Source organism: Dipodomys ordii, unplaced genomic scaffold, assembly GCF_000151885.1.
Source record: "Dipodomys ordii isolate 6190 unplaced genomic scaffold, Dord_2.0 Scaffold1000000272, whole genome shotgun sequence".
Lineage (NCBI taxonomy): Eukaryota > Metazoa > Chordata > Mammalia > Rodentia > Heteromyidae > Dipodomys > Dipodomys ordii.
In genome coordinates this window covers 41,794-65,205 of record NW_012283889.1, presented here as the reverse complement: position 1 = coordinate 65,205, position 23,412 = coordinate 41,794, and the positions used below count along the sequence as shown (strand labels likewise).

The 23,412-nt window shown below is 46.8% G+C and overlaps 1 protein-coding gene across 1 annotated transcript in view; it reads left to right on the top strand.

Moving 5' to 3' along the window:
- Nucleotides 1–12,365, top strand: part of LOC106002702 (hemK methyltransferase family member 1-like) — a 39,227-nt gene extending 26,862 nt beyond the window's left edge. The window contains exons 3-8 of the mRNA XM_013037531.1: nucleotides 6,394–6,495; nucleotides 8,506–8,641; nucleotides 8,956–9,018; nucleotides 9,522–9,573; nucleotides 10,844–10,952; nucleotides 12,347–12,365. Of these exons, the coding sequence (XP_012892985.1) occupies nucleotides 6,395–6,495; nucleotides 8,506–8,641; nucleotides 8,956–9,018; nucleotides 9,522–9,573; nucleotides 10,844–10,952; nucleotides 12,347–12,365 (480 nt within the window). The 5' untranslated portion in view covers nucleotide 6,394. The remainder of the gene's footprint in view (nucleotides 1–6,393; nucleotides 6,496–8,505; nucleotides 8,642–8,955; nucleotides 9,019–9,521; nucleotides 9,574–10,843; nucleotides 10,953–12,346) is intronic.
- The last annotated feature ends 11,047 nt before the right edge of the window (nucleotides 12,366–23,412 follow it).

Below are 23,412 nucleotides of genomic sequence, written 5' to 3'. Positions count from 1 at the left end.
TCTAGCCATTCTGTTCCCCCAAAATTGAAGATGCCAAGTGATGTTGTATGTACCAAACACCTAGGCCAGCAGCCACCAGGCTTATTGTGGAAAAAGTAGAGAATACCCAAGGACTGCAGTGTAGAAATCTCTGATTTTGCATGCATGTGGTGTGTGTGTGTGTGTGTGTGTGTGTGTGTGTGTGTGTGTGTGAGTTTTCATGCTCAAGGATAGTGCTTTCCCACTTGAGCCACAGCCCCACTTGCTTTTGGATGGTTAATTGTAGGAAAGAGTCTCAAGGACTTTCCTCTCCAGGGTGGCTTTGAATCATAATGGGGGCCCCAGGGAAGCAAGAGTAAACACAACTCCCAAGTACTATCCCTATGGTGGGCCACTCCTGCCCCCTGGTGGCTACATGCGGAACATGCGGCCCCATGCCATTATCCTCTAGAGTTCAATTTGGGGAAGTGACCAGAGCCAAGCTGACTTTTGCTCACCCTGATTGCTGATGCCAGAGCAGGTCTGTTCAACTCTAGGCCAAGAGAGCTCCAGGAGGCCCAGCTTTCCAGGGACACAAGGAAGGGAAAGGTCAGCTCCAGGTTGACTAAGAGCCTTTGCCCACGGATACCCCAACTTTTCCTTACTTATCACCATAAAACATGTGAAAGAAACCCCCCCCCCCAAAAAAAAACGAAATTGGATCTGTGCCTCCATGTGGTAGAGCTCTAGCATTTAACCAAAGTGCTCAGAGACAGGGCCCCCAAGCTTTCAATTCAAGACCCCTAGCTGGCCTTCCCCCATAAAACACAGGTTGTCTAAATGTGAACTAGTAGGATTTGTGCAGTGTTTCTGAAGAATGGTGATACTGAAGAAAGTACCTTAATTCTAATGACAGCTGAATTTGTGACCTACAGCTATGTGCTGAGTCCTTCACAGGGCGCTATTTGCTGGGTCCTTCCCACATGGGGGTTTTGTGCTGAGTCCTCAAAAAGGTGCTGTTTGGTAAGTCATCCCAAAGGGTGCTATGTGCTGAGTCCCTGAGAAGAGTGGGCAGTCATGGGTTTTTCAAAGGGTGCTGTATGCTGAGTCCATTACACAACATACTGTATGCTGAATCCTTCAAAAAGTGTGGTGTGCTAATGCATCCCAAAGGGTCCTGCTATGTGCTGAGCCCTTGGGAAGAGAGGGATGAGGTGTTTTTTGAGTGCTGTATGCCGAGTCCTTTACACAGGGTGCTCTGTACTGTCTTTCAAATGGTGCTGTGTGCTGAGTGCTTCCACAGTGTGGTATGTGCGGAATCCTTCAAAATTGTTCTATGTGCTGAGTTTTTTGAAGGATGCTGTGCACTGGGTGTTTTACACAGTGTACTTCTACACAGGGTGTGATGAGTCCTTAGGAAAGAGTGCTATGTGCTGAGTTTTTCAAAGCATGCCATGCACTGAATCCTTTAAACTGGGAGTCCATACACTCCCTCCTTCAAAGGGTGCTTTGTGCTGAGTACTCTACCCAGCATACTACATGCTGAGTCCTTCAAAGGGAGCTTTGTGCTGAGTCATTTACACAGGGTGCTTTGTGCTGATTTTGGAAGAGTGCTGTGTGCTGAGTCATTCCAAAGGGTACTATATTCTGAGTTCTTCAGAGATGGTTATCCCCAACATACACACACAAACACAAACACACATACACACATGAGTGTCACCATGCACCTGCTTGGTGTGTGGAGTGGAGGGGGATGGAGGAGAGTCTCCTTCAGCGGTGGGGCTGAGGGGAGATTCGATCACCTGGGCCAGTACTGTGGGTGGGGGTAGTGCTGAGCTGAGGTAAGGCTGCAATTGCCATGGTCTAGAAGCCTCAGGGCCCAGTCAGGGATGCAATTGTGGCCATGGGTGGGGGCTAGGGCCCAAGGGAGGATGGAGCGGGGCCCAGGAGCGCACTATGGTGGCAGCAATGGCCAGGAGCCTAAGGGGGCAGGGGTGTGTGTGCAGAAGGGGTGGGGTGTCCCAGGAGAGGAATGTGGGGCCCAGAGAGAGCTGGGAGAAGAGCGAGCACAAGCACTAGCAGGAGCACTAGCACCCATGGAAATGGCTTCAGTGGCTGGTGGCTGCTCTGATCATAGTGTGGGTCCTGGCCGGGAGCACAGAGCATGCAGAGCCTGCATGGCAGGCTCATAGCCACACACAGCCCCTCTTAGGCGCTCAGCCATGGTGGTCCTGAGTCTGAGGTCCCGGAGTGGGGAGCACGGCAGAGGCAGTGGCTGCTGAGATGGCGGCTGCCACAGGTTAGAAGGCCACTGAGGCTGCGGTGGTGGCTGAGGAGGAGCAGAGGCTGTGCGCAGCTCCACCATGTGCCCGCGCTGCGTTTCAAACATGGCGCTACTGGCTTGGACCCGCGGAGCCTCTAGCTGTCAACTGGGGGAGCTGGTGCACCCCTGGCCTGCTTGTGGCCCTGACTTGGTTCAGGCCTTCGGTCTTCAGACTCCAGGCGCCCACCGGAGTAGCAGCCTACAGCTTCTCCCAGCAGTTTACGTGAGTTGCCGATCTGTGCTCCCGCACTCCATGCCCCCCCCCCGCCCCGTAAACCCCGTCCCCAACTCTACCCTTCCTCCCAACCCTCGCGGACCCGGACCCTTGCCTCTTGCCTCCCCCTTCCCCTTCCTTCCTGCCTGCGCCTCCCCACCCCCCCATCCCGACAGTCTGTCCTGGCTCTGCCACAAATGCACCTCAGGGGTTGGGGGTGGAGGTGGCTGTACACCCGGGGATCCCACCCTCATCCCTAGTGGCCAGTGTTCCAGGAAAAGGGGAGCTGCAGGGATGGGGAGGTGGGGGCACCACAGAGCCCCTGGCCTGGAGCAGTGGGAGCCACACAGCTGTGCATCTGCACCCTTCCTCTCCCTGGTGGCTTTAGTCAGAGGTGGGGAGCTGCACCTCCACACCTGCCTTCTCGGTTCTTTTCCCTTTTGCTGGGCAGGGGGGTGTTGGATGCAGAATATAGACCCCCATGCTGTGTGAGCCCTTGTCTTCTGTGCTCAGTCACCCTTTCACCTGAGGACATTCCCAGAAGAGCCCACTAGAGAGGTGAGGGCACTGGAGTCAGATAGATGGTGGGTATTTGGAAGAAAAACACAGCCCCTCTGAAACACATACAACCGGCCTGTACCCCCAACCCCAGCATTCAACAGTTCTGACTGGGTGATCACATTTCCCAGTTCTGCCAGCTTCTGCTAGTGCTCCCAGTCCATCTGGTCCCCTTGTCCTCCCCAAGAATCTGCCAAGTCGCCCCGAAGTATGTAGGCTGGAAGTAGGGAGTCCATCCATGTATATAGCCTTTAGGACCTCATCAAAGTCCCCAACAACGCCCCCACCCCAGGTCAGACACCTCTTTGGAGGCACCATGACCCCCTGCTTTGTTTTCTGTCCAGGTTCTGAGGAGCCACATGTCTTGGGACTCCTTCACCCAGAGTCCTAGCCTAGGGTTTTGGGGGAGTCAAGGCTGGTTGTTTCCAAAGGGAAGGGTCTGGCCCTGGAGAAAGGGGGAGGAGCATTGTTCCCCTTGGGTGGTTGCCCTGGTTCTGACAAGGGAACCCCTGTGCTTGAGCAGGTACATTGCCCAGATGAGAGACCTCTGAGTCTGTGTGTTTAGGTGTGTATGAGAGAGAGATAGAGACAGAGAGAGAGAGAGAGAGAGAGAGAGAGAGAGAGAGAGATCACCTTTCTCATTGTACAGTCAGCATGTCTAAAAAGATCAAAAGCATTTTTTGGGAGGGGGGTCCGGTTGTGGGGTCTGAACTCTGGGCCTGTGCGCTGTCCCTCAGCTCTTCAGCTCAAGGCTAGCTCGCTACCACTTGAGCCACAGTGCCACTTCCGACTTTTTTCTTTTTGCTTACCTGGTGCTGAGGAATCGAGATAAGGGCCTCGTGCATGCAAGGCAAGCGCTCTACCACTGAGCCACCTTCCTAGCCCGAGCGAAAGCATTTTATTTGTGTGCATGTGTGTATTTGTTGTTCTTTTTTCATTAATGCCCAGTATGAGCCCAGCCACAATTTTTGTTTTCTCTTTCACAGTGTCATGGCTCCTTTAGAGAAGGTTTCATTAGATGTTCCTTCCCACCACTTTCTTCCCCTTTCCTGCAGCCCACAGTAACTGCTGGGCCTGCGTGGGTCTCCCCTAGGAGGCCTGTGTGAACCACAGACTAGCGTGGATACCTGCCCTTCTGTCTTTAGCCAGAAGGCTCATGAGGCTACTGTGACCACAGCCCCACTCTTCCAGCCAGACAGTCTGCTCTCATGTGTATAGTTGTAGCTAATTCAAAGTTGGGAATGTGTCTGCCAAACATAATTAGGGAAGGAGATAGGGGGTGTAGGGCAGAGGCTGTGAAGCTAGGAGGGTCTGGGAATTGATGAACGGTGTGACATGGCAGATGGTTCACCACGACCGAGGATGAGAGGGGAATCTTACCCAGGGCATTGACGGTTTCCATGGGCATTTGAGCAGGGGGCTCTGGGCCCCCAATGGTGGCATGGATTTCCTCCCAGGGCAGTGCACTGGTGGGCAGTCCTCCCTGGAGTCCTGCAGACTCCAATCTGTGTCCCTCTTGAGCTGGGCAATGGTAGGCAAGTGTGTTCTCCCTGCTGGAGCCTGCTTGGTATCAGGACATGGCAGTTAGCTAAGGCTCTCTGAATGCCATTTTCTGTATCCTGCTGTAGGCTGTCTGGAAGGAAAAGGGGACTACTGATTTTGGAACCCATTAAGTTTGATTGGGACAAGTGAAATGCCAGCTTTTCCAGGGTTCTTTCTTGAAGCTCAAAATTTCCAGAAACGTCTGGGATTCGGTGTCAAATTAGACAGACCATTTCAGCCACCAAACAATGATGTTCAAAGCAGCACAGGCAGAGTTCTCAAGCCAGATGGTTTCCTGCTACGAATGTCGTGCCTTGACTGCCTTTCTCTGGCAGCTGCTGAATCTCCTCTGGCTCTCTCTAGGGTGACCACCATAGTTGAGGATGTCTTGGGGAGCAGAGATTATGACCTTGCCATCCACAGTCTGCCAGCTCTGAGCAGAGACAATTCCGAGCACCTGCACTGGAATCTGGGAGTTTCAGAGACCTGGGATGCCTCAAGGATCCTTTCTCTGCAACATGAAAATTGGGGGCCGGATATAGTGGACCATCCTGTCTGCCCCAGGGAGTGGGGAGGAGGCCCCTTGACCCTGTCATTCACCTCACTACAACCTTGTTCAAACTTGAGTGGGGAATGGAGTGCCACAGAGCTGGTCAGTGGCTGGACAGAGATCTTTGAGAAGATAGGCATCCCAGAGGTCCTGGAATCCAGTGAGGACATCATGGCTCACGTCCTTGGAACAAAAACAGTTAAGTGCAGTGGCACCAGGAGGGTTTGAAGAGGGAGGAGGGAGAACCGTTGGAGAGCTACATCAGGCTTTGCCTCCACCCAGGATGCTTACCTGAATTAGATGGGATTTTTCTGTAGTATTTTCATAGACAGATGCTCATTTATTTATTCAACAAACTGTTACATTGTGTGCCAAGCTCGGGGGGAGGGAGGCGGGTCATACACGATGAAAGGTTCCAGTGCTGGTTCCACAGCACATGAAGAAATCTTGGTTTGAGCTGGTAACCATTGCTTCACTCCTGTCATCCTAGCTACTTAGGAGGCTGAGATGGGAGGATTGAGGCTTAAGGCCCAGGCAGGAAAGCCTATCAGACTCTTATCTCCAACTAACTACCAAAAATAAAATGCCAGAAGTGGATGAGTGGCTCAAGCCATAGACTGTTGGCCTTGAGTAAAAAGGCTCAGGGACAGCACCCAGGCTCTGATTTTAAGGCCCAGGAGTGACGCAAAGAGAGGAAAGAGATAGAGAGGAGGGAAGGAGGGAGGGAGAAAAGGAGGAAAGGAAGAAGAAGGGACCATGCAGGCCTTGGTTTGGAGTTCCTGGATCAAGGGAGTCAACCATTCACAATCTCAGTGGGGACAGTTTCAGAGCCTAAAGCAAGTATGTAGGACCAAGCCACTGTCCCTTCAGTAACTTCATGACATCCAAGATCTGAGTGGTCGCTGACTGCAGAGGGAAACAGCCTCTGGTAGACCCTAGGGTTCAGTGTGGGTCACGGAGTTTCAATCTCCCCTGGCTCACCGAGTTTATTTTCTGGCCAGATAAGAAGAAAGTGTCCAAAGGCTAGGGAGGATAGGGTGAGGGAGTGTCCAAAAGGGGGTTTCAAGGGATAAGCAGAAAGATGAAGAGGGAGGATGATCCCAGATCAGGTGTGTCAGGCCATTGAAGCCATGACATCACCTAACAACCTAGACCATCAGTGATAGAGCCTTCAACCCAGCCACATGGCTATTAAAAGTCCTGGCACTCTGGGTTCACCGTTGACCACCTCGCTGTCGTCCACTGCAGGATGCCTGTGCAGTACATCCTTGGGGACTGGGACTTTTGTTGGCTCAATCTGAAGATGACACCCCCAGTGTTCATTCCTCGACTAGAGACAGAGGAAACCAGGCCACTGGCACAGGACAGCCAGGGAATGAGGGCAGGATTCAGACCAGTGTTGCTCTGAGACTTCCTCTAGGGGACTTTGGGCCCCGTGACTGCCTTTCTCAGAGGTAGAGGTGGGTCTCCTTGCTGGCTCAGCCTTTAGTCTAGATGGCAGGTGTGGGCTTTAGAGAGGGTGGACTGATGGTCGAGGCTTTTGAGAAAACCATAGGCACTGGGCTCTGAGCAGGGTTGTTTCTTTGAGGATACTCAAACCCAGGAATATTAGAGATGGATCAGCCCTTTTCTCCTTCCCAAGAGAGAGGGACCTAGAGCCCTCCAGTCTGCATCCCTTGGCTGAGAAATTCATTCATTCCCATATCCTTTGGTTGGATAACTTGATCTCACCTGTCTGCCTAGTGTCAAGGCAGGACAGTGAGAGATCTTGAGTCCTTGATGAGGTCACCGGATTCTCAGTATGAGATTGTACTTGAATATCCGGAGTTGGTGCATGGTCAGTCCCATCTAAGACTGCCATGACCTAGGACGTAGAATCTAGAGACTCAGAGCAGGATGGGGTCTATTCTGTTATTCTTGATTATTATGTGTGAGCTTTGAGCTCCCCTGTGCTCACCTGCTTCCCTTTTTTGGGTGGGTCTATGCTCGAAAAAGCTTAAAACTAGGGCCTTGGTCCCATCCCTTGTTTCATGCTCAAAGCTAGCACTCTACCATTTGAGCCATAGCTCCACTTGCAATGTTTTTGGGTGTTTAATTCGAGATAAGAGTTCTCAATGACTTTGCTGCCAAGAGTGGCATTCAATTGCAGTCGTTAGACCTCAGTCTCCTGAGGGGATAGGATGATAGGCATGGAAAAGCATCTTTGGCCGGGTACCAGTGGCTCATGGGTGTCATCCTAAGTACTCAGGAGCTGAATCTTAGAATCACGGATAAAAGCCAGCTTGGGCAGGAAAGACCCTCAGACTCTTCTCTCCAATAAATCACCAGAAAACCGGAAGTGGTGCTGTGGCTCAAGTAGTACAGTGCTGGACTTGAGCCGAAGAGCTCATGGATAGCACCCAGGCCCAGAGTTCAAGCCCCACAACCAACAAAAAGAAAGAAAGTAAAACATCTTTGCCTGCAAAGGACGGTGAAGGTGTGTTTGTGTGTATGTGTCTGTGTGTGTGTGGGTGGTGGTGGTAGACATTTAGTATCCCGCTCAGTCATCATTTTAGATGAATTGTCCCAAACTCTTAGTTCACGGCAGCCGATTCTTGACCACAGGTGAAGCTCTGGGTTGGATGTTGACCATCGGACCTCAGTCTCCTCATGGGAAATAAGGGACTATCACAGAGGGATCTTTGGAGCAGTGCCAGGCACAGAGGGAGCAGGTGTCAGATACAGTTCTCAACAATTCTGTGATTATATGTCAGGAAGTTACCAGAAAGGGCTCAGATGGGGTCTGTTTTTAATAGTGCAACAGGTGTGGGAATATGAAACAAAACCTGTCTGTCTTTCATCATTACCCTATTCCCATGAGGAAGGGGATTCTTCACTGTATTCAGTCTTGCAGCTGGGGAAAATGAGTCATGGTGAAACCAGGTGAACTACTCATGACCCCCAGCCAACAGGAAGCTCGGCCTGATTTCTCTGCCATGCTTCCTAGGACAGTGGGTGTTATTCAGTCCACTTCTTGTGGTGGGAAGTACACTTCTTATCATTTGTGGGGTTTGAATTCTGGATCTGGATACTGTACCTGAGCTCCTCAGATCAAGGCTAGCGCTCTACCACATGAGCCACCGCATCACTTCCATTTTTCTGTTGGTTCTTTGAGGATAAGTGTCTCACAGATCTTCCTGCCAGGTCCAGCTATGAGCCATGATCTTCACATCTCAGCCTCCTGTGTACTTAGGATTATAGGCCTGAGCCACTAAGCACCTGGCTTAAGTGTAATTCTGGTCCTCTCTCTCTCTCCATCTCTCTTCCCTTCCCCCCTCCCTCTCCTTCTCTCTCTCTCTCCCTCTCACTTTGTCTCTCTAGGGAACTGGTAGAATGGGTGCTGGAGGAGGTAGTCCAGCATCCCCATGTGGCTGGAACCCACAGTGACCCTCTCATTCTGGAGGTGGGCTGTGATTCAGGAGCAGTTTTGCTCAGCCTGTTGAACCAGCTTCATGAGGTAAGCCCCTCCATGCTACGGCTAGACCATGACGGTTATTCTATGTCCATCCCATGAGTCCTTCCCCACATCCCTCTGCTACACCGTTGAAGGAAAGTGGATGAGAAGGTGTTGCCTTTCCCCCCTGCCCAGCACAATCCTGGGCCTCTGACCTATACCTCCACCTATCTGACAAGACCCTGGCTATAAGACAATAAAAACACTCCATGTGTACTACCCTTTGCTGGGGAGTGTCGTTTTGGTTAGGGTGGCGGGGTTCAGAGGAAAGACCCCAGACCTGACACCTCCCGGGGGCACATTTGTTCTTGTGACAGAGCCAAGTCATTGCTGTGGATAAGGATGAAGCCTCCATCAGACTGACCCAGAACAATGCTCAAAGATAGGTAGGCTGTTGAAGTATCAAACCCACTCATGTTTGCTTCCTTCTCCCAACAAGGAGGTGTAGTGTGGGTAGCCTGGCCCTGGGCCTAAGGGATTATAAATGGATGGTGGCAGTCAGGAGCTCATGGCTCCCACTTATCATCCTGACTCTTTGGGAGGCTGAAGTGTGATGGTTGTGACTCAGAGCAGCCCAGGCAGGAAAGTCTGTGAGATTCTTATCTCCCATAAACCACCTCCCTCTCCAAACCCACACTTAAGCCAGATGTGCTGTGGCTCAAGTGGTAGAGCCTCAGCCTTGAACAAAAGATGCTCAGGGATAACACCCAGGCCTTGAATCCAAGTCCTAGGACTAACACAATCATAAAATAAGTGAACAGTGTGCACCTTTTATCTGACGACCAAGAAAGATGGATACTGTCTTCTGCTGGTACTTGTAGCCAAAGGCAAGGGGCTTCCCTTGATATTCCCCTAAACCTCTCCTTCTCTCCTTTATCTGTCCAGGCTTAGGCTGCCAGACAGAATTTGGATCATCCCCCTTGATGTGACCTTAGGTACCCCCCCACCTTCCTTGGGGTCAGGATCCTGGATGCACTCCCTGCTGGGAGGATGAGGCACCACAGAGATGAGGGTAGGTATCCCGGACACTTTACACACACACACACACACACACACACACACACACACACAAACACCCCTAAGCCAACTCAGACTAGCCTTTTCCAAAGACACTTTATCTCCTTGGATTAACTGACCTAGGAGAGAATTTTGATCCCCTGTAACTGATTATTTTAAATTGGGCTTGCTAGTTGACAGGAGATAAATAGGAGCAAAAAAAAGCCGTTGGTGCCCATCACCTGAGGCTCAGGCTCATGCCTGTCATCCTGGCTACTCCGGAGGCTGAGGTCTGAGGATCACAGCTTGAATCCAGCCATAAGCTGGAAAGCCCGTGAGACTCTACTCTCCATGGAACCACCAAAAAGCTAGAAGTGGAGCTGTGGCTCAAGTGGTAGAGCATCAGCCTTGAACAATAAAACTCAGAGAGACAGCTCCCAGATCCTCAGTTCAAGCCCACACAAAGAAATGGCCCCATCTTGTTGCCCACAGATTGCCTGGGCCTCGAGTCCCCTCTCATGGAGTGTGATACAAAACCTGTCCCTGGGTGGTGTATCAGGGCCTTCAGAAATCTGGGGGTGGAATCCAGGCTTTCCCTTTGTGCACTGTCAACCCACATTGGCTGGAAGACAGAGCCTTACAAGGCTGGCAGCCTGCAGAGTGGAGAGGCTCCAGCTCTACCAAGGTGATCGGAATGGTCTTCTTGGAGGCAGCACTTGAAAAGGGGGTCTTGCTTAAGTAGGAGGATCTGACAAGAAGCACAGAGAGCAAAGGTGCTGAATATGATGGACAACACAGCAGAGCATGTTCATTTCCAGCCAGGGCTGCTGGTGAGAGACTCGGTATAGATGTGTGACTTGGTATAGATGTGCCAGACTGTCCCTATACAGGTCTAAGGGATCATAGAAGAACAGCTATCTAGGGCTGGAATTGTGTCTTAGAGGTAAAGGGCTCATCAAGCTCGCAGGAAAGCACAGGTTGGATTCCTAGGTCCTGCATACACAGAAAAAGCTGGAAGTGGCACTGTGGCTCAGGTGGAAGAGCCCTCCCCTGAAGACAAAGAAAGTCGGGGACAGCGCCGGGGGTCCCGATGTCAGGCCCCAGGGCTGTCACCATAAAACAGTTCTCCCAGGGACCTTTGTGACAGGTTGATGGGTATGCCCTGAAGCACTTAGTAGATGCATCTGTGCTTTGTGTCTCCTTTGACAGAGGGGAGCTGGATACTCCTTTTGCCCTGGGCACCCCTGGATCCAGTTACCAGCAACCCTCCCAATGTCTTCCACCAGGACATGGAGCAGCTGGCCCCAGAAATCCTCAGGTACAGGTTGGGTGGGGCAGGAGGATATAGGGCAGGCCACAGAACTCCTTGTGGGTCTGATCTGGCCTGGAAGACCAGGCAATCAGGAGGAGGCAGATGGGAGCTTAGAGAGGGCTAGTGATGTGAGGGGGCCCTTTAATCCCTATGGCCCCACCCAAATTCTGAGCCTCCCTTTGCTGTCCCTGAGGGAAGTAGAGGGGTGTCTAGGTGGTAGCTTCTAGAGGAGGAGTAGGTGGAAATTCTGAAGGACTAGACACCTTAAGCCAGTCGTTCACCCCTCTCATCCCACACTTGTCATCCTGGCTACTCGGGAGGCTGAGATCCAGAGGATCTCATTTCCCAACCCAGGCAGGAAAGTGTCATGAGAGGCTCATCTCCAATCCAACTGGAAGTGGCACTGTAGCTCAAGTGGTAGAGCACTGGCCTTGAAGAAAAATCAACCTCAGGGACAGTACCCAAGCCCTGAGTTCAAGCCCTTCAACCAAAAAAGAAGAAAAATAAAAGAAAAAAGGAAAAAAAAACAGGAAAAAAAGAAAGGCATCCCTTCCTTGCTTGCAAGAGATGTTGAAGCAGTGGGGTTGCTATGGTTGGGAGACCAGATGCTGGCCTCCCCAGGTTTGCCCCAGTATGAAGCCATAACAGGGTGGGTGGTGCCTTACCAAGAACTCCAGAGGTTGTGGCCTGTGGTAGGCAGGGAGTGGGTGAATGGGAGCAGGGGTGGGATGGCAGTGTCAATTATATGCTCTCCATTCATGGAAGAATGGTGACAAAGTCTGAAGTGTAGGGTTACATGTGGTTTGTGTCTTGATGAGTTGAGTTTTCTCTTGGTATTAGAAGGTGGCTGAAGCCAGTCGTTGCCGGTGGCTCACAACTGTCATCCTAGCTACTCAGGAGGCTGAGATCTGAGGATCGTGGTTCAAAGCCAGCTTGGGCAGGAAAATGTGTGAGACTTTATCTCCAGTGAACCACTGGAAAGCCAGAAGTGGTACTGTGGCTTCCGTGGTAGAGCGCCTACCTTCAGCTCAAGAGCTAAGGGATTGCGTGCAGGCCCAGAGTTCAAACCCCATGACTGACAATCAAAAATAAAATAGCTGAGTTTTCTGCATAGTGGTATGTACATTTAGGAAATGCCAAGATGTGTTATGAGCCATTCCAGATGTGAGAGATGTCCTGAGTTTTGTCTCCACTTGGTCTGAGGATGTTAGTGCCATCTTCTTGGGTGTGGGATGTTCAGGGTGCTCAGGGACTGCTGAGGCTTTGGGCTAACCGTGTGTGTGTGTGTGTGTGTGTGTGTTTCCTTCATCTCTCTCTGTCTCCTTCCTGGGTGCCTGTCTGCCTCTTTCTGATGTTGGATGGTTCCCCTCCTCCACACTTGCCCTTTAACCCCCTATCAGGGTCTACAATGAATCCTAAATTGCCAGAGGCCTGCATTCCAGTTTTTTTTTGGGGCCTAAGTCTGGCCTGTCCAAATCTTTGGGCACCTCCAGGGGATTCTGGATTCTGGGTCAGCATGGCCAGCTAGCATAGGGTCTCCCCTGCCACTGGGAGGCCTCAGTCATACGATGTCCTGCATTTTCCTCTGCTGGGTCTCTGGCTGCATGTCCCTCCCTGCACGCTGGCAGTGGAGTGGGGGATGGAAGTTTTCCGGTAGCTCTGGCCAACTCGAGCTTGATAGCTGACTGAAGGCCGCTCAAGCAAGGAGAATCCGGGGCTACATGTGAGGTGAGGCCAAGGTGGCTTGGAAATATCCGTCAGTGTCTAGGAAATGTCAACATACCTTGTCACAGGAAAGTCTATTCCCCCCCTTCCCCACAAGCTTGGCTGCTCAGGTCCTTCTAGACAATTCTGGATGCCCAGAATACAGATGGACACACTTTAGATTCTAGGTCCAGGGAACTGGGGCATGAGAGACTAGTATGGCCAATACCTCAATGTTCTGGGGCATTAGCCTTGACCTGGCTATGACCCCCCTTGTTGTACGTTCACTTCTTAATCCAGTGCTGACACCACACCGGCCACTTGTGGCAGTGCTTTGAAAGTGGCAGGAGTGGAAGTGAGATCCAGGGTGACCAAAATCTGGATTTATGGCCTGATTGGGGGTGAGGTGGTGGCAAAGGTTGTCTTAAAAAAGTCTTAGAGCTGGAACTCAGGGCCTAGGCACTGTCCCTGAGCTTCCATTGCTCAAAGCTAACACTCCACCACTTGAACCACAGCTCACCTTTCATCTTTTTTAGTAGTTTAGTAGAGAGAAGAGTCTCACGGACTTTCCTGCCTGGGCTGGCTTTAAGCTGCCATCCTAAAAGCTCAGCTTCTTACGTAGCTAGGATTGCTGGTATAAGACATTGGGACCTACTAAGGATGTTTTTGTGTGTGCTTTGTGTGTATGTGTGTGTGTGTGTGTGTGTTTGTGAATTTACCAGGGCTTGAACTCAGAGCCTAGGTGGTATCCTTTAGCTTGTTAACATAAGATTGGTGCTCTACCACTTGAACTACAGTACACTTCAGCTCCCAGAAGCCCCTGACTATGTGGAGAACATAAAGCTCAAACCTGATCATATTTCTTTGACCTCAGGGAAGGGTATGATTCCTCTGCAGTCTGGAGGAGTAGGGGTGAAGTAGGAGGGGTAACTGTAGATGGGTGTTAGGCTGGTAGAGAGATAATCTGTCTTTAGCCAAGAAGGATAGTGATAGCTCAAGCTCTCATTTTCCTAGCTACTCAGGAGGCTGAGATCTGGGCCAGGAGGGGCAGAAGCTGCAAGATGGCACGGCAGGTAATGCCCGCTCATGCAGGGATCACAAGAGTGCAAATCTGTCAGGCACACCTTGGGGGAGGGGTGTTGAGTTAGGCTCATGAAAGACTTGTGTGCTCACAAATCCACCAACCGCCAGCTGGCTCCTACTTCTAGCAGCAGCCTGGAGTCCCAGGGCTCAGAGCCCTTCTTTCCTCACCAGTGCTTGGGGGCAAATGAAGGTCTGCAATCATGGGCCAACTACAAAAGAGCATGCGTAGTGTTCTTTCATTTGGTCCTGTGGCCCCATGCATGGATGGAGGGGCGGGTTCCCTGGAGCTTACTGCCTTGGCCCAGACCCCTCAGCCCAAGAAGGACTTAGGGAGAAACCACATGATCTGGCTTAAGAGTTTACTGTGACTATGCCTCAGGACTGCCCCCAGTTCTGGCTCAGCTCATCATTACCACCTTCCTGTGTGTGTGGGTGCATCTTGGTACTAGGGCTTGAACTCAGGTCCTGGGCTCTGTCCCTCAGTTTTTTTCATTCAAGGCTAGCACTCTACCACTTGAGTCCGAGAAGAATATGTCTCACCAGGCTCACTTTTTTTTTTTGCCGGTCATCGGGCTTGAACTCAGGGTCTGGGCATGCTCCTGAGCTTCTTTTGCTCAAGGATAGCCACAGTGCCACTTTTGGCTTTCTCTGTTTCTGTGGTACTGAGAAATTGAACCCAGAACTTTGTGCATGCTAGGTAAGCACTCTACCACTAAGCCACATTCACAGCCCAAGGCTGAATTGTAACTGGAGTTATGAGGGTGGGATTTATTGGCTTACCCCATTTGGCATAGAAATCACTGACTATTTCATATCTTTGCCGAGATTTAGGACCAGTCTATGACTCGGCAATGAGGAATGATGAATGAATGAGAGCCACCAGGCCCCAGAGGTCTAGGTTCACATACTACAGAGGGATAGAGAATATGGATCCAGAACCTTCGACCACTCCTACAGCCTAGCAACTCTGAGGGCTTTTCCCAGCTTGCCCAAGTTGGGTGGGCTGAGCATGGACAACCTGCTGAATGCCCATCATTCATATATCATCCATCCATACACAGAGACATGGAGTTACTGCTGTCTTTTTTTGGAGGGGGGGGCAGGTCTGGGGTTGAACTATGAACCTAGGCCCTGTCCCTGAGTTCCTTTTGCTCAAGGGCAGTACTCTGCAACTCGAGTCACGATCCCACTCATGTTTTTGTTGTTGTTGTTGTTGTTTTTCCCTGTGATCTCTTAGAAATGAGTGTCGCCTACTTTCCTGCCCTGGCTGAGTTCAAGTTGGCATTCTCTACATCTCAGCCTCCTGAGGAGCTAGGATTACAGGCAGGAGCCGCTGACACCTAGCTTTCTTTTCTTGTTCTTTTTTAAACCATGACAATCTGAAATCTTCACCGGGTCATTCCAATGGTTTGCATTCGAAGTAAACTACCCTGGAGTTTGATTGCTAGGATTGCCACCCACAAATGGAGGGAGACCCTGACAAACTCATTCCTATTCGTGTGAATGCTAATGAAATATTATAAAAGTAATAATTAAATTTGCAGTTAATTCATGATTCTATTTTAGAATGCTACACAAATATTATTGGATTTATATCTTCCATTCTAGCACCATGTTATGATTCCCCTAATTGAAGGATTTTGACTAATTTTTAATTAATGCTTGTATAAGTATTCAACCATGATACTTCATTAAATGGTGGCATAATGTAATAACTAATAATTGGTAAGAACATATATATATAATTTAATAATATCCTCACATTCCCTCCCTCAGTATATATCTATATATATACTTATATATATACACACACACATATATACATATACATATCTATTAATGTATATATTGGGCACTACTGTGGCTTGATCAAAGGTCTTCAGAACTTCCTGGCAGCTCTGTTTTCTGGAGGCTGGTGTGCTAAGACTGTGACCCCATTTATGGATTGGGCATTGTAGGCCATGAGTTGAAATCCCAGCAAGGCCAAAAATTTATTCGTGGAGTAAGAAGCCAACTTTGACACATATTTTTTCCTTCTGTGTGAAAGTCCTGGGTCTCAGTATAATGTATAATCCAAATGCAAATATAACCTAGGTGATATGATGTAATAAATGAAGTTTTATATGTGTAACAATGCTAACTAAATAAGGGTAGTAAACGCCATACGTAGTAAACCCATGTATGTAAATAGATCTCATATATGAATATTATTTTTTCCAGTGCTGAGGCTTGAATTCAAGCCCTGGGACCAGATCTGAATTTCTTATCTTCAAGGACAATGCCACAGAGTTACCCAGACCCTGAGTTCAAATCCCAAACCTGCCAGAAAAATGGTGCAAATTCCAAGTCAGGGCCTTATTATTTATTTTATTTTATTTTAGCCAAGCACTTAGGTCTTGGCACCTCTGCCACAGCTGACCGTGGGGCTGGCAAAAAAAAATAAGGAGAAGTATAAAACTGAGAAGTTCAAGGGGGTGGTTTTACTAATTTTTTTTCCTTTGTGTTGTGACTATCCTGGGTCTAAATGACAAGGCCCAGAAAGTGCATATGGCCTTGCATTGCTGATGTTTGGCAGGCTATTAGGGAAGCCATAGCCAAAACTGGTGACCTAGGCCTGGAGGTCAAATCCCAGGACTGCCACTAATGAATGGTGGGAGGTTCAAAGAAATACATTCTGACGATACATCCGTACAAATGGAATGTTATAAAAGTAACAATTAAATTAGAAGTTTGTGTATGATTTTCATATCATAAGATTATACACAATTATACTACATTAACTAATTTTCAATTACTACTTTATTATGTATTCAATCATGATACTTAAAAAAGGAAGGAATAATTTAGTTGCCAATAGTAGTAATATCGTATATGCAATTTCATAATATACAGACATCTCTCTTGTTTTATACATATACATCTATCTGTCTATCTATCTATCTACCAATCTACACGTTTATTTGTTTATACACTTGTCACTTCTGGGGCTCAGTGGTAGAGTGCTCCCCTAGTACATACAAAGCCCTGGTTTCTATTCCTCACTACCACATGCACAGAAAAATTCACAAGTTGTGCTGTCACTCAAGCAGTCAAGCACTAGCTTTGAGCATAAAAGCTTAGGGACTGTGTCCAGACACTTACTCAAGACCCAAGACTGGCACCAAATAAAAGAATTTTCTGAGCACAATGATATAAGGATAGGACTGCAAATACCTCATCACAGAGCAAGCTGGGAGTCTGGTGCTGACAGCTGCAATCTAACCTGACTTAGCCAGAGGTAAACCACTGCAACCCAGCTCCATGGAACCAGATGCTGCTGGCTCATTCACCCCTGTCATCTAAGATACTCAGGGGCTGAGATCTGACACTGGTGGGTTTAAAACCCAGCCCTGGCAGGAAGTCTGAGAAACTCTGAGCTGTGGCTCAAAGTGTTAGAGCTCTAGCCTTGAGCTAAAGATCTTAGGACAGTAGTCCCAACTTTGAGTGCAATCCCCATGGCTAACTCCCCCCCCAAAACCCCCACCCCTTTAAGCCATTAGATATGAACTTTGTACAGTTTGTGAAGTGTTTCTGAAAGAATGGTGATACTGATGAAAACACCCTAATTCTAGACAGCTTGTGGGATACAGCTATGTGATGAGACCTTCATGAGGTGTTTTGTGCTGAGTCCTTCACGGGGTGCATTCTTTCATCTGGTCCTTGTAAGAGCTCCACAAGTAAGATGATTGTGCACATGAGAATGTTGAGGCTCAAATATGTCTCCATGTCAGGGCCAAAATTATGTATGTATTGAACTCTAATGAGTTGTCGTGAATGTTGAACTCAGGGCCTAGGCACTGACCCTTCCCTGTTGGGCTCATGGCTAGTGCCCTATCAGGTAGAGCCAAGGACCCTAGGTATCTGTAGCTGAGGTCTGTCATTCTGCCTACTCAGGAAGCTGAGATCTGAGGATCTGGGTTCAAAACTATCCCGGACACAAAAGGTCTCATGAGACTATTATCTCTTACTCACCACTTAGCAACTTGAAGTGGAAGCCAGCGCTGCTGACTCGTGCCTGTCATCCTAGTTACTCAGGAGGCAGAGAGCTGAGGATCAGGGTCCAAACCAGCCTGGGCAGGAAATCCCTTGATATGGTTATCTCCAGTGAACCACCAGAAAGCCTGAAGGAGTGCTGTAGCTCAAGTGGTAGAGCTTGAGCTGAAGAGCTCAGCGATATCACCCAGGCCTGCCATGGGAGGTGGCACAAATGAAAGCTTCCTGTCAAAACACAGCACTGGGGAGAGAAAGACCTTGGTGTACAAAGAGACCTTTTTCTCCTGGACTTCAGAGCCCACCCACATTCATCTTCACCAATTGCCCCCAGATGAATTGTTACAAAGCTGCACAGGAGTGAGGCTTTTTGTCTGCTTGTTCCAGCAATGAGGCAGACTTCCTCCAGCAGCCTGGGGTGCACAGAAACACTCAGGTTACACTGGGAATAGTGAGGGGAGCCCCAGCACATGCACTGTTTTAAAAGCACTCTCTGTGCTATGAAATCATTCTATTCAAAGCAAATTTCCTAGATGGGTGCTTTTCTTCATAGAGAATCTGGATGTTCACCAATAGAAATACATGCATTCATACACAGACACATGGAGTTACTGGCTCTTTTTTTGTGTGGCAGGTCCTGAGGCTTGAGCTGTGAACCTAGACATTTTCCCTGAGCTCTTTTTGCTCAAGAAAGCATTGTATTGTGCCTTAAACCACGATTACTCTAGGCTGGGGTGCAGCTTTTACACCCACAGATGATCCAGGGATCCTAGGACTGAGTTCAACTCCCAGCACTGCCAAAAAAAAAATCAAACCAACACAAATGGAGGACGAAAAAACCAGGAAGTTTTACATAACTGTTTTACCTTTGTTTCCTTTGCACTGTGACCATCCTGGGTCTCAATGACTCGGCTTGAAAATTGAACGTGACTTTGCATGGATAAAGGCTGGTGGGCTGTTAGTAAAGCTCAACTCACACACCTAGGCCCTGAGTTGGATTCTGGGACTGGCACCTACACACTGCTGAAGATCCTAGGAAACTTGTTCCTATGTATAGGAACACTAATAGGATGTTTGAAATGTACTAATTGAATTACTGATTAGCTAGTCATTCTATAAGTTTGTATGCAATAAAGACAGGTCATTGATTAATTTAATATTTATTAAGTCTTGTGCTATGATTAATTAATGGAGGCGTAATTTTAGACCAAATAATTGGTAGTATTAGAATATATAAAAGTAAGATATAGACATCACTTTATATAGAGTTATACACTAGAATCTACATAAATGTCTGTCTCTGTATACATTTATGGATGCATATACATACGTAAATACACACACACCCTGAAATCTACACATCTATGTGTTTATATAGTGGCCACCCCTAGGGCTTGATCTCAGGTCCTCAAAGTTGCCCAACAACTTCACTTGCATCAGACTGGTGTGCTAACATTGACCCATTCATGAAGTGGGCCTTTTAGGCCTGGAGTTCAAATCACAGAACTGCCAAAAACTTAATCCTGATGGAAGAAGCCAATTGTCCCACTTGTTTTCCTAATTGGTGAAAATCCGGGGTCTCAGGAATGATGTCTAATACACAGGCAAATCTATGTCCTATGTATTAGTATGCAAAAAATGTTATATGTGTAATCACACTCACTAAAATATATAATAAATAGGGCTGGGATGTAGCTCAGTGGCAAAGCGCTTGCCTAGCAAATGCAACGTCCTGGGTTTAATCCCCAGTACCAAAAAAGAAAAAAAGACAAAAAAATACAGTTAAAATATATAATAAATAAATAAAACAAAATAAAATGAATAACTACACTAACTGCAATATGCAGTAAACATGTGTATGTAAATATAAATCATGTATCTAAAATGTATATGAGTGCTAGGACTTGAATTCAGGCCCTGGAGACAGGCCTGACTTTCTTGTCTTCCAGCATGATGAGCTTCCCCTTCTCCCACAATGCTGCAGATTTACCCAGACCCTGAATTCAAATCCCAGGCCTGGCAGAAAAACATGGCATGAATTCCAAGCCAAGGAGCCTCAAAAATATTTTAGATATTTTTAATGTATGTATGTATGTATGTATGTATATATGTATGTATGTATGTATGTATGTATGTATGTATGCATGCATTTTTATTTAGTCAAGCACAGGGCTTGAACTCAGGTCGCAGCAACTCTGCCTCAGCTTCAATCACTCTAGGCTAGGGTGCAGCCACTGGACCCACAGCCAAACCTTGGTTCCTGGGCCCCAAAGGCTGACAGGAAAAAAAAAAACACTAAAAAAACAACAAAACTCGGCAACTTGCATATGGCTGCAAGTTTAACATTTGTTTTCTTTGCAAGGTGACCTTCCTGGGTCTGAATGACACAGTTGAAAAGTGTTGGTAACCTAGCATTGCTGAAGGCTGGCGGGCTATCAGGGAAGCCATAGGCCAACATGGCAACAGAGGCCCTGGGTGTGAAGCCCGGTCCTGACCCTTACCAATGGTGGGAGATCCTAAAAGTCTCGTTCCTATTCATAGGAATACTGATGGAAGGTTATGAATGTCAAGGTTAGAGTGACTTTAGGAGGCCGATGGAGTTTAATGAATATTTTTGGCACACTAAAAGAATACTATTAATTACATGGACACAATTATTTTGGGACAGTGGTTGATTTAATTAATAATTCATTAAGGATGAAAACAATATTAATTACATGGAGGCGTAATAAGAACCCAAGAATTGGTAGGAATGTAGCATATATAACTGAATATTGTATAGACATCTCTGGCACTCTATAAAGATCTATATTTATTTGTGTACTACCATCTGCATGTCAATGTGTTCTTATTTTTCAAACCCTGGGGCTCAATCTCAGGTGCTGGGAACTACTTGTGGGCTCAATATGCACCAGGCTGGCATGCTGACATTCACCCATTCATGCATTGGGCCTGGTAGGCTGTGAGTTCAGATGCCAGCACTCACAAAAATTGAATCATGGAGTAAGAAGCCCATGGTGACACATGTTTTCCTTTTCTGTGAAAGTCCTGGATGTCAGGTGTGAAGTTTCATACATAGGCAAATCTATATCCTCTGTAATAAATGTAATAAATATTCCATGTGTAATAACAGTCAATAAAATAAATGGCAAATAGATGAATAAAACAAAAAATTTAATGAATAGCTACACTAAACACAATATGGAGTCAATCTATGGGGCTCGATTTCAGGGCCTGGCAACTGCCTAAGAGCTGAATTGGCTGCTGTGCTTACAATCACCTATTCATGAACTTCTAGGCCCTGAGTTTAGATCCCAGCACTGCCAAAAGTATAATCTTGGAGTGAGAAGCTGAGCATGATACATTTTCTTTTTCTTTGAAAGTGCTCAGTGTCAGGTAGGATGTATAATTTGGATGCAAATCTATATGCTATGTAATAGGATGTCATAAATGTAATAAATGTCATAGGTGGAATAATTGTCACTACAATAAATGATAAAGGGTTGAATTAGTGAATCATTCTAGATTAAATTAGATGCAACAATTATAGGAAGTGTATTAAGTTTTATTAATATTTTATTAAGCATTACCAGAATAAAAATTACATGGAGACATAATTAAATATCTAATAATAGGTAGTGACACATGATGCATAATTTAATTATACATAGACATCTGTCTCATTCTATAAAATATGTAAATATATGTGTATATGTACATATATGATAAACAATAACGGGATATTGAGTAATTATTAATTAATGCTTTATTAATTGTTCAACTGGGACACATCATTAAATGGAGACATAATGTAATATCTAATAATTGACAGTAATCCCTGCAACTACTGCTGCCTCCTTCTTGCCCTTATCGCTGTCCTGTCAGTCCCATAAAAGGCCTCTAGGAGAACCCCTCCACCCCTGCACCAATGTGTCCTGTACTTCCAGTGACTCCTGGTGGTCAGTATGATCTACATGACCACAGAAGAACATGAGGATAAATGTTACACACAGACATGAAGAACTAGTATGATGGCTTGACCTTCATGGCCTCTGAAAATGGAGGTTTGACCTGCATAAGTTTTGCTTCACTATGAATTTTCTATTTTCACACTGAACAACATATACTTTCCTTGTGCTTCCTTTATTGGTTTTTGTCTTATTCTCTCAAAACAAGTCTATTATCATGGGCTGATACCATGTCTCTGGTGATGGCACCAGCAGATCCAAGTGGAAAAGGAAGTGGGACATAGAGTACCCATTTTTTTTCACAAGAGTCCACCACAGGTCAGAAGAACAAGTCTTAGGAGAGTGGGCACAGCTGCTGCTTCCCTCTCTGAAGCATGGCTCAAGTTTGGAGAGGGATTTCAGGACATCTGAAATATTGAATTATTGAAATATTGAATTATCTTTAAGACCAAAGAAACAACCACATCTAGTAATTGAGCTCACAAGTATACCATGGAGATCCAGTGAAAATGATCAGTTAGATGAAGATAGGACACTGTTTAAAATACAGAGAAACAATGAGATTGGCACTATTGGCAGAAACAATTTGTGTTCAGAAGATAGGGCCAAGGGAGATGAACTGCAGTTGATTGACTAGAAAGTGGACAGTGACAAAGAAGAAACCAGTAAAGGCAATGAATGTGAAGATGGAGAGGGTGTCATGGAAATCTCAGATGGTGCTTCTAGTGCAAGTAGTTATTCTTTGGCAAGTGATAGTAGGAAACCTGAGCTTCCTAAAGCAGGACCTGACTTTATTGCCTAGCTGGACTAAAAGTGATGATACTCCTGCCTCACATTCCAGAGTTCTAGGATTACAGTCATGCATTACCACATTCCTGTTTGAAACATTTAACTTTCATGTTAGATTATTTCTTTTTCACCTGTGGCTTTATAAGCCTGACTTCAACATTTTTGGACCTTGGCATGAACATTTGTCTGGATTATGAGGAAACAATAATTATTCCAACAGTTTCCCATATTGAAACACCGACTCCTTGGGTACTTTTCAACTCACTGTGTTCATCTGTCCTGTGTGGAGATTGTCCATTCTGCTCTGGTCCTTAAGAGGTCTGCCAGATTCTCAGCTGTGTACCAGAAGAACACAGAGATGGAGGGTTTTAAATAGCAATGAGAAAAAAGAAATTTACTTCACTGAAACTCTGTTATTTGCCTTATTTTTGCCTGTCATATTTACCTTGCTCACAGTTTACATTCTTTTATGGTATAATGAAGTAATAACATTTATTTTCCTCAGCATTTAAGTTTAATTCTTTGTTTTCATTGAGACAAACTTCTGAGAAAGAACAACTAATCTTATGCTCATTTCCACAAATGGATTTTTTTATTTTCATATTCCCTTGTAAGACAATAACTCTTGGTGTGGCAAGTCAGGAAATAGAAATAGATTAAAATTTTAAACATGATACATTTATTTGTGATGTCAGTAGGCTTTGGAATTTTAGTCACTAAAATGTGTGACTACTACATTTACTGTTGCCCACTCTGGTGAGATCATCCTTAATTACTAAATTATTAACAAGTGAATGGATTGCCAGACAAACTTTGAGAGTTTTTGTTTTCTTGGCAGACCATTAAACATTTCTTTAGAGGAAAAAATACCACACTATTTCTGTTCTTCATAG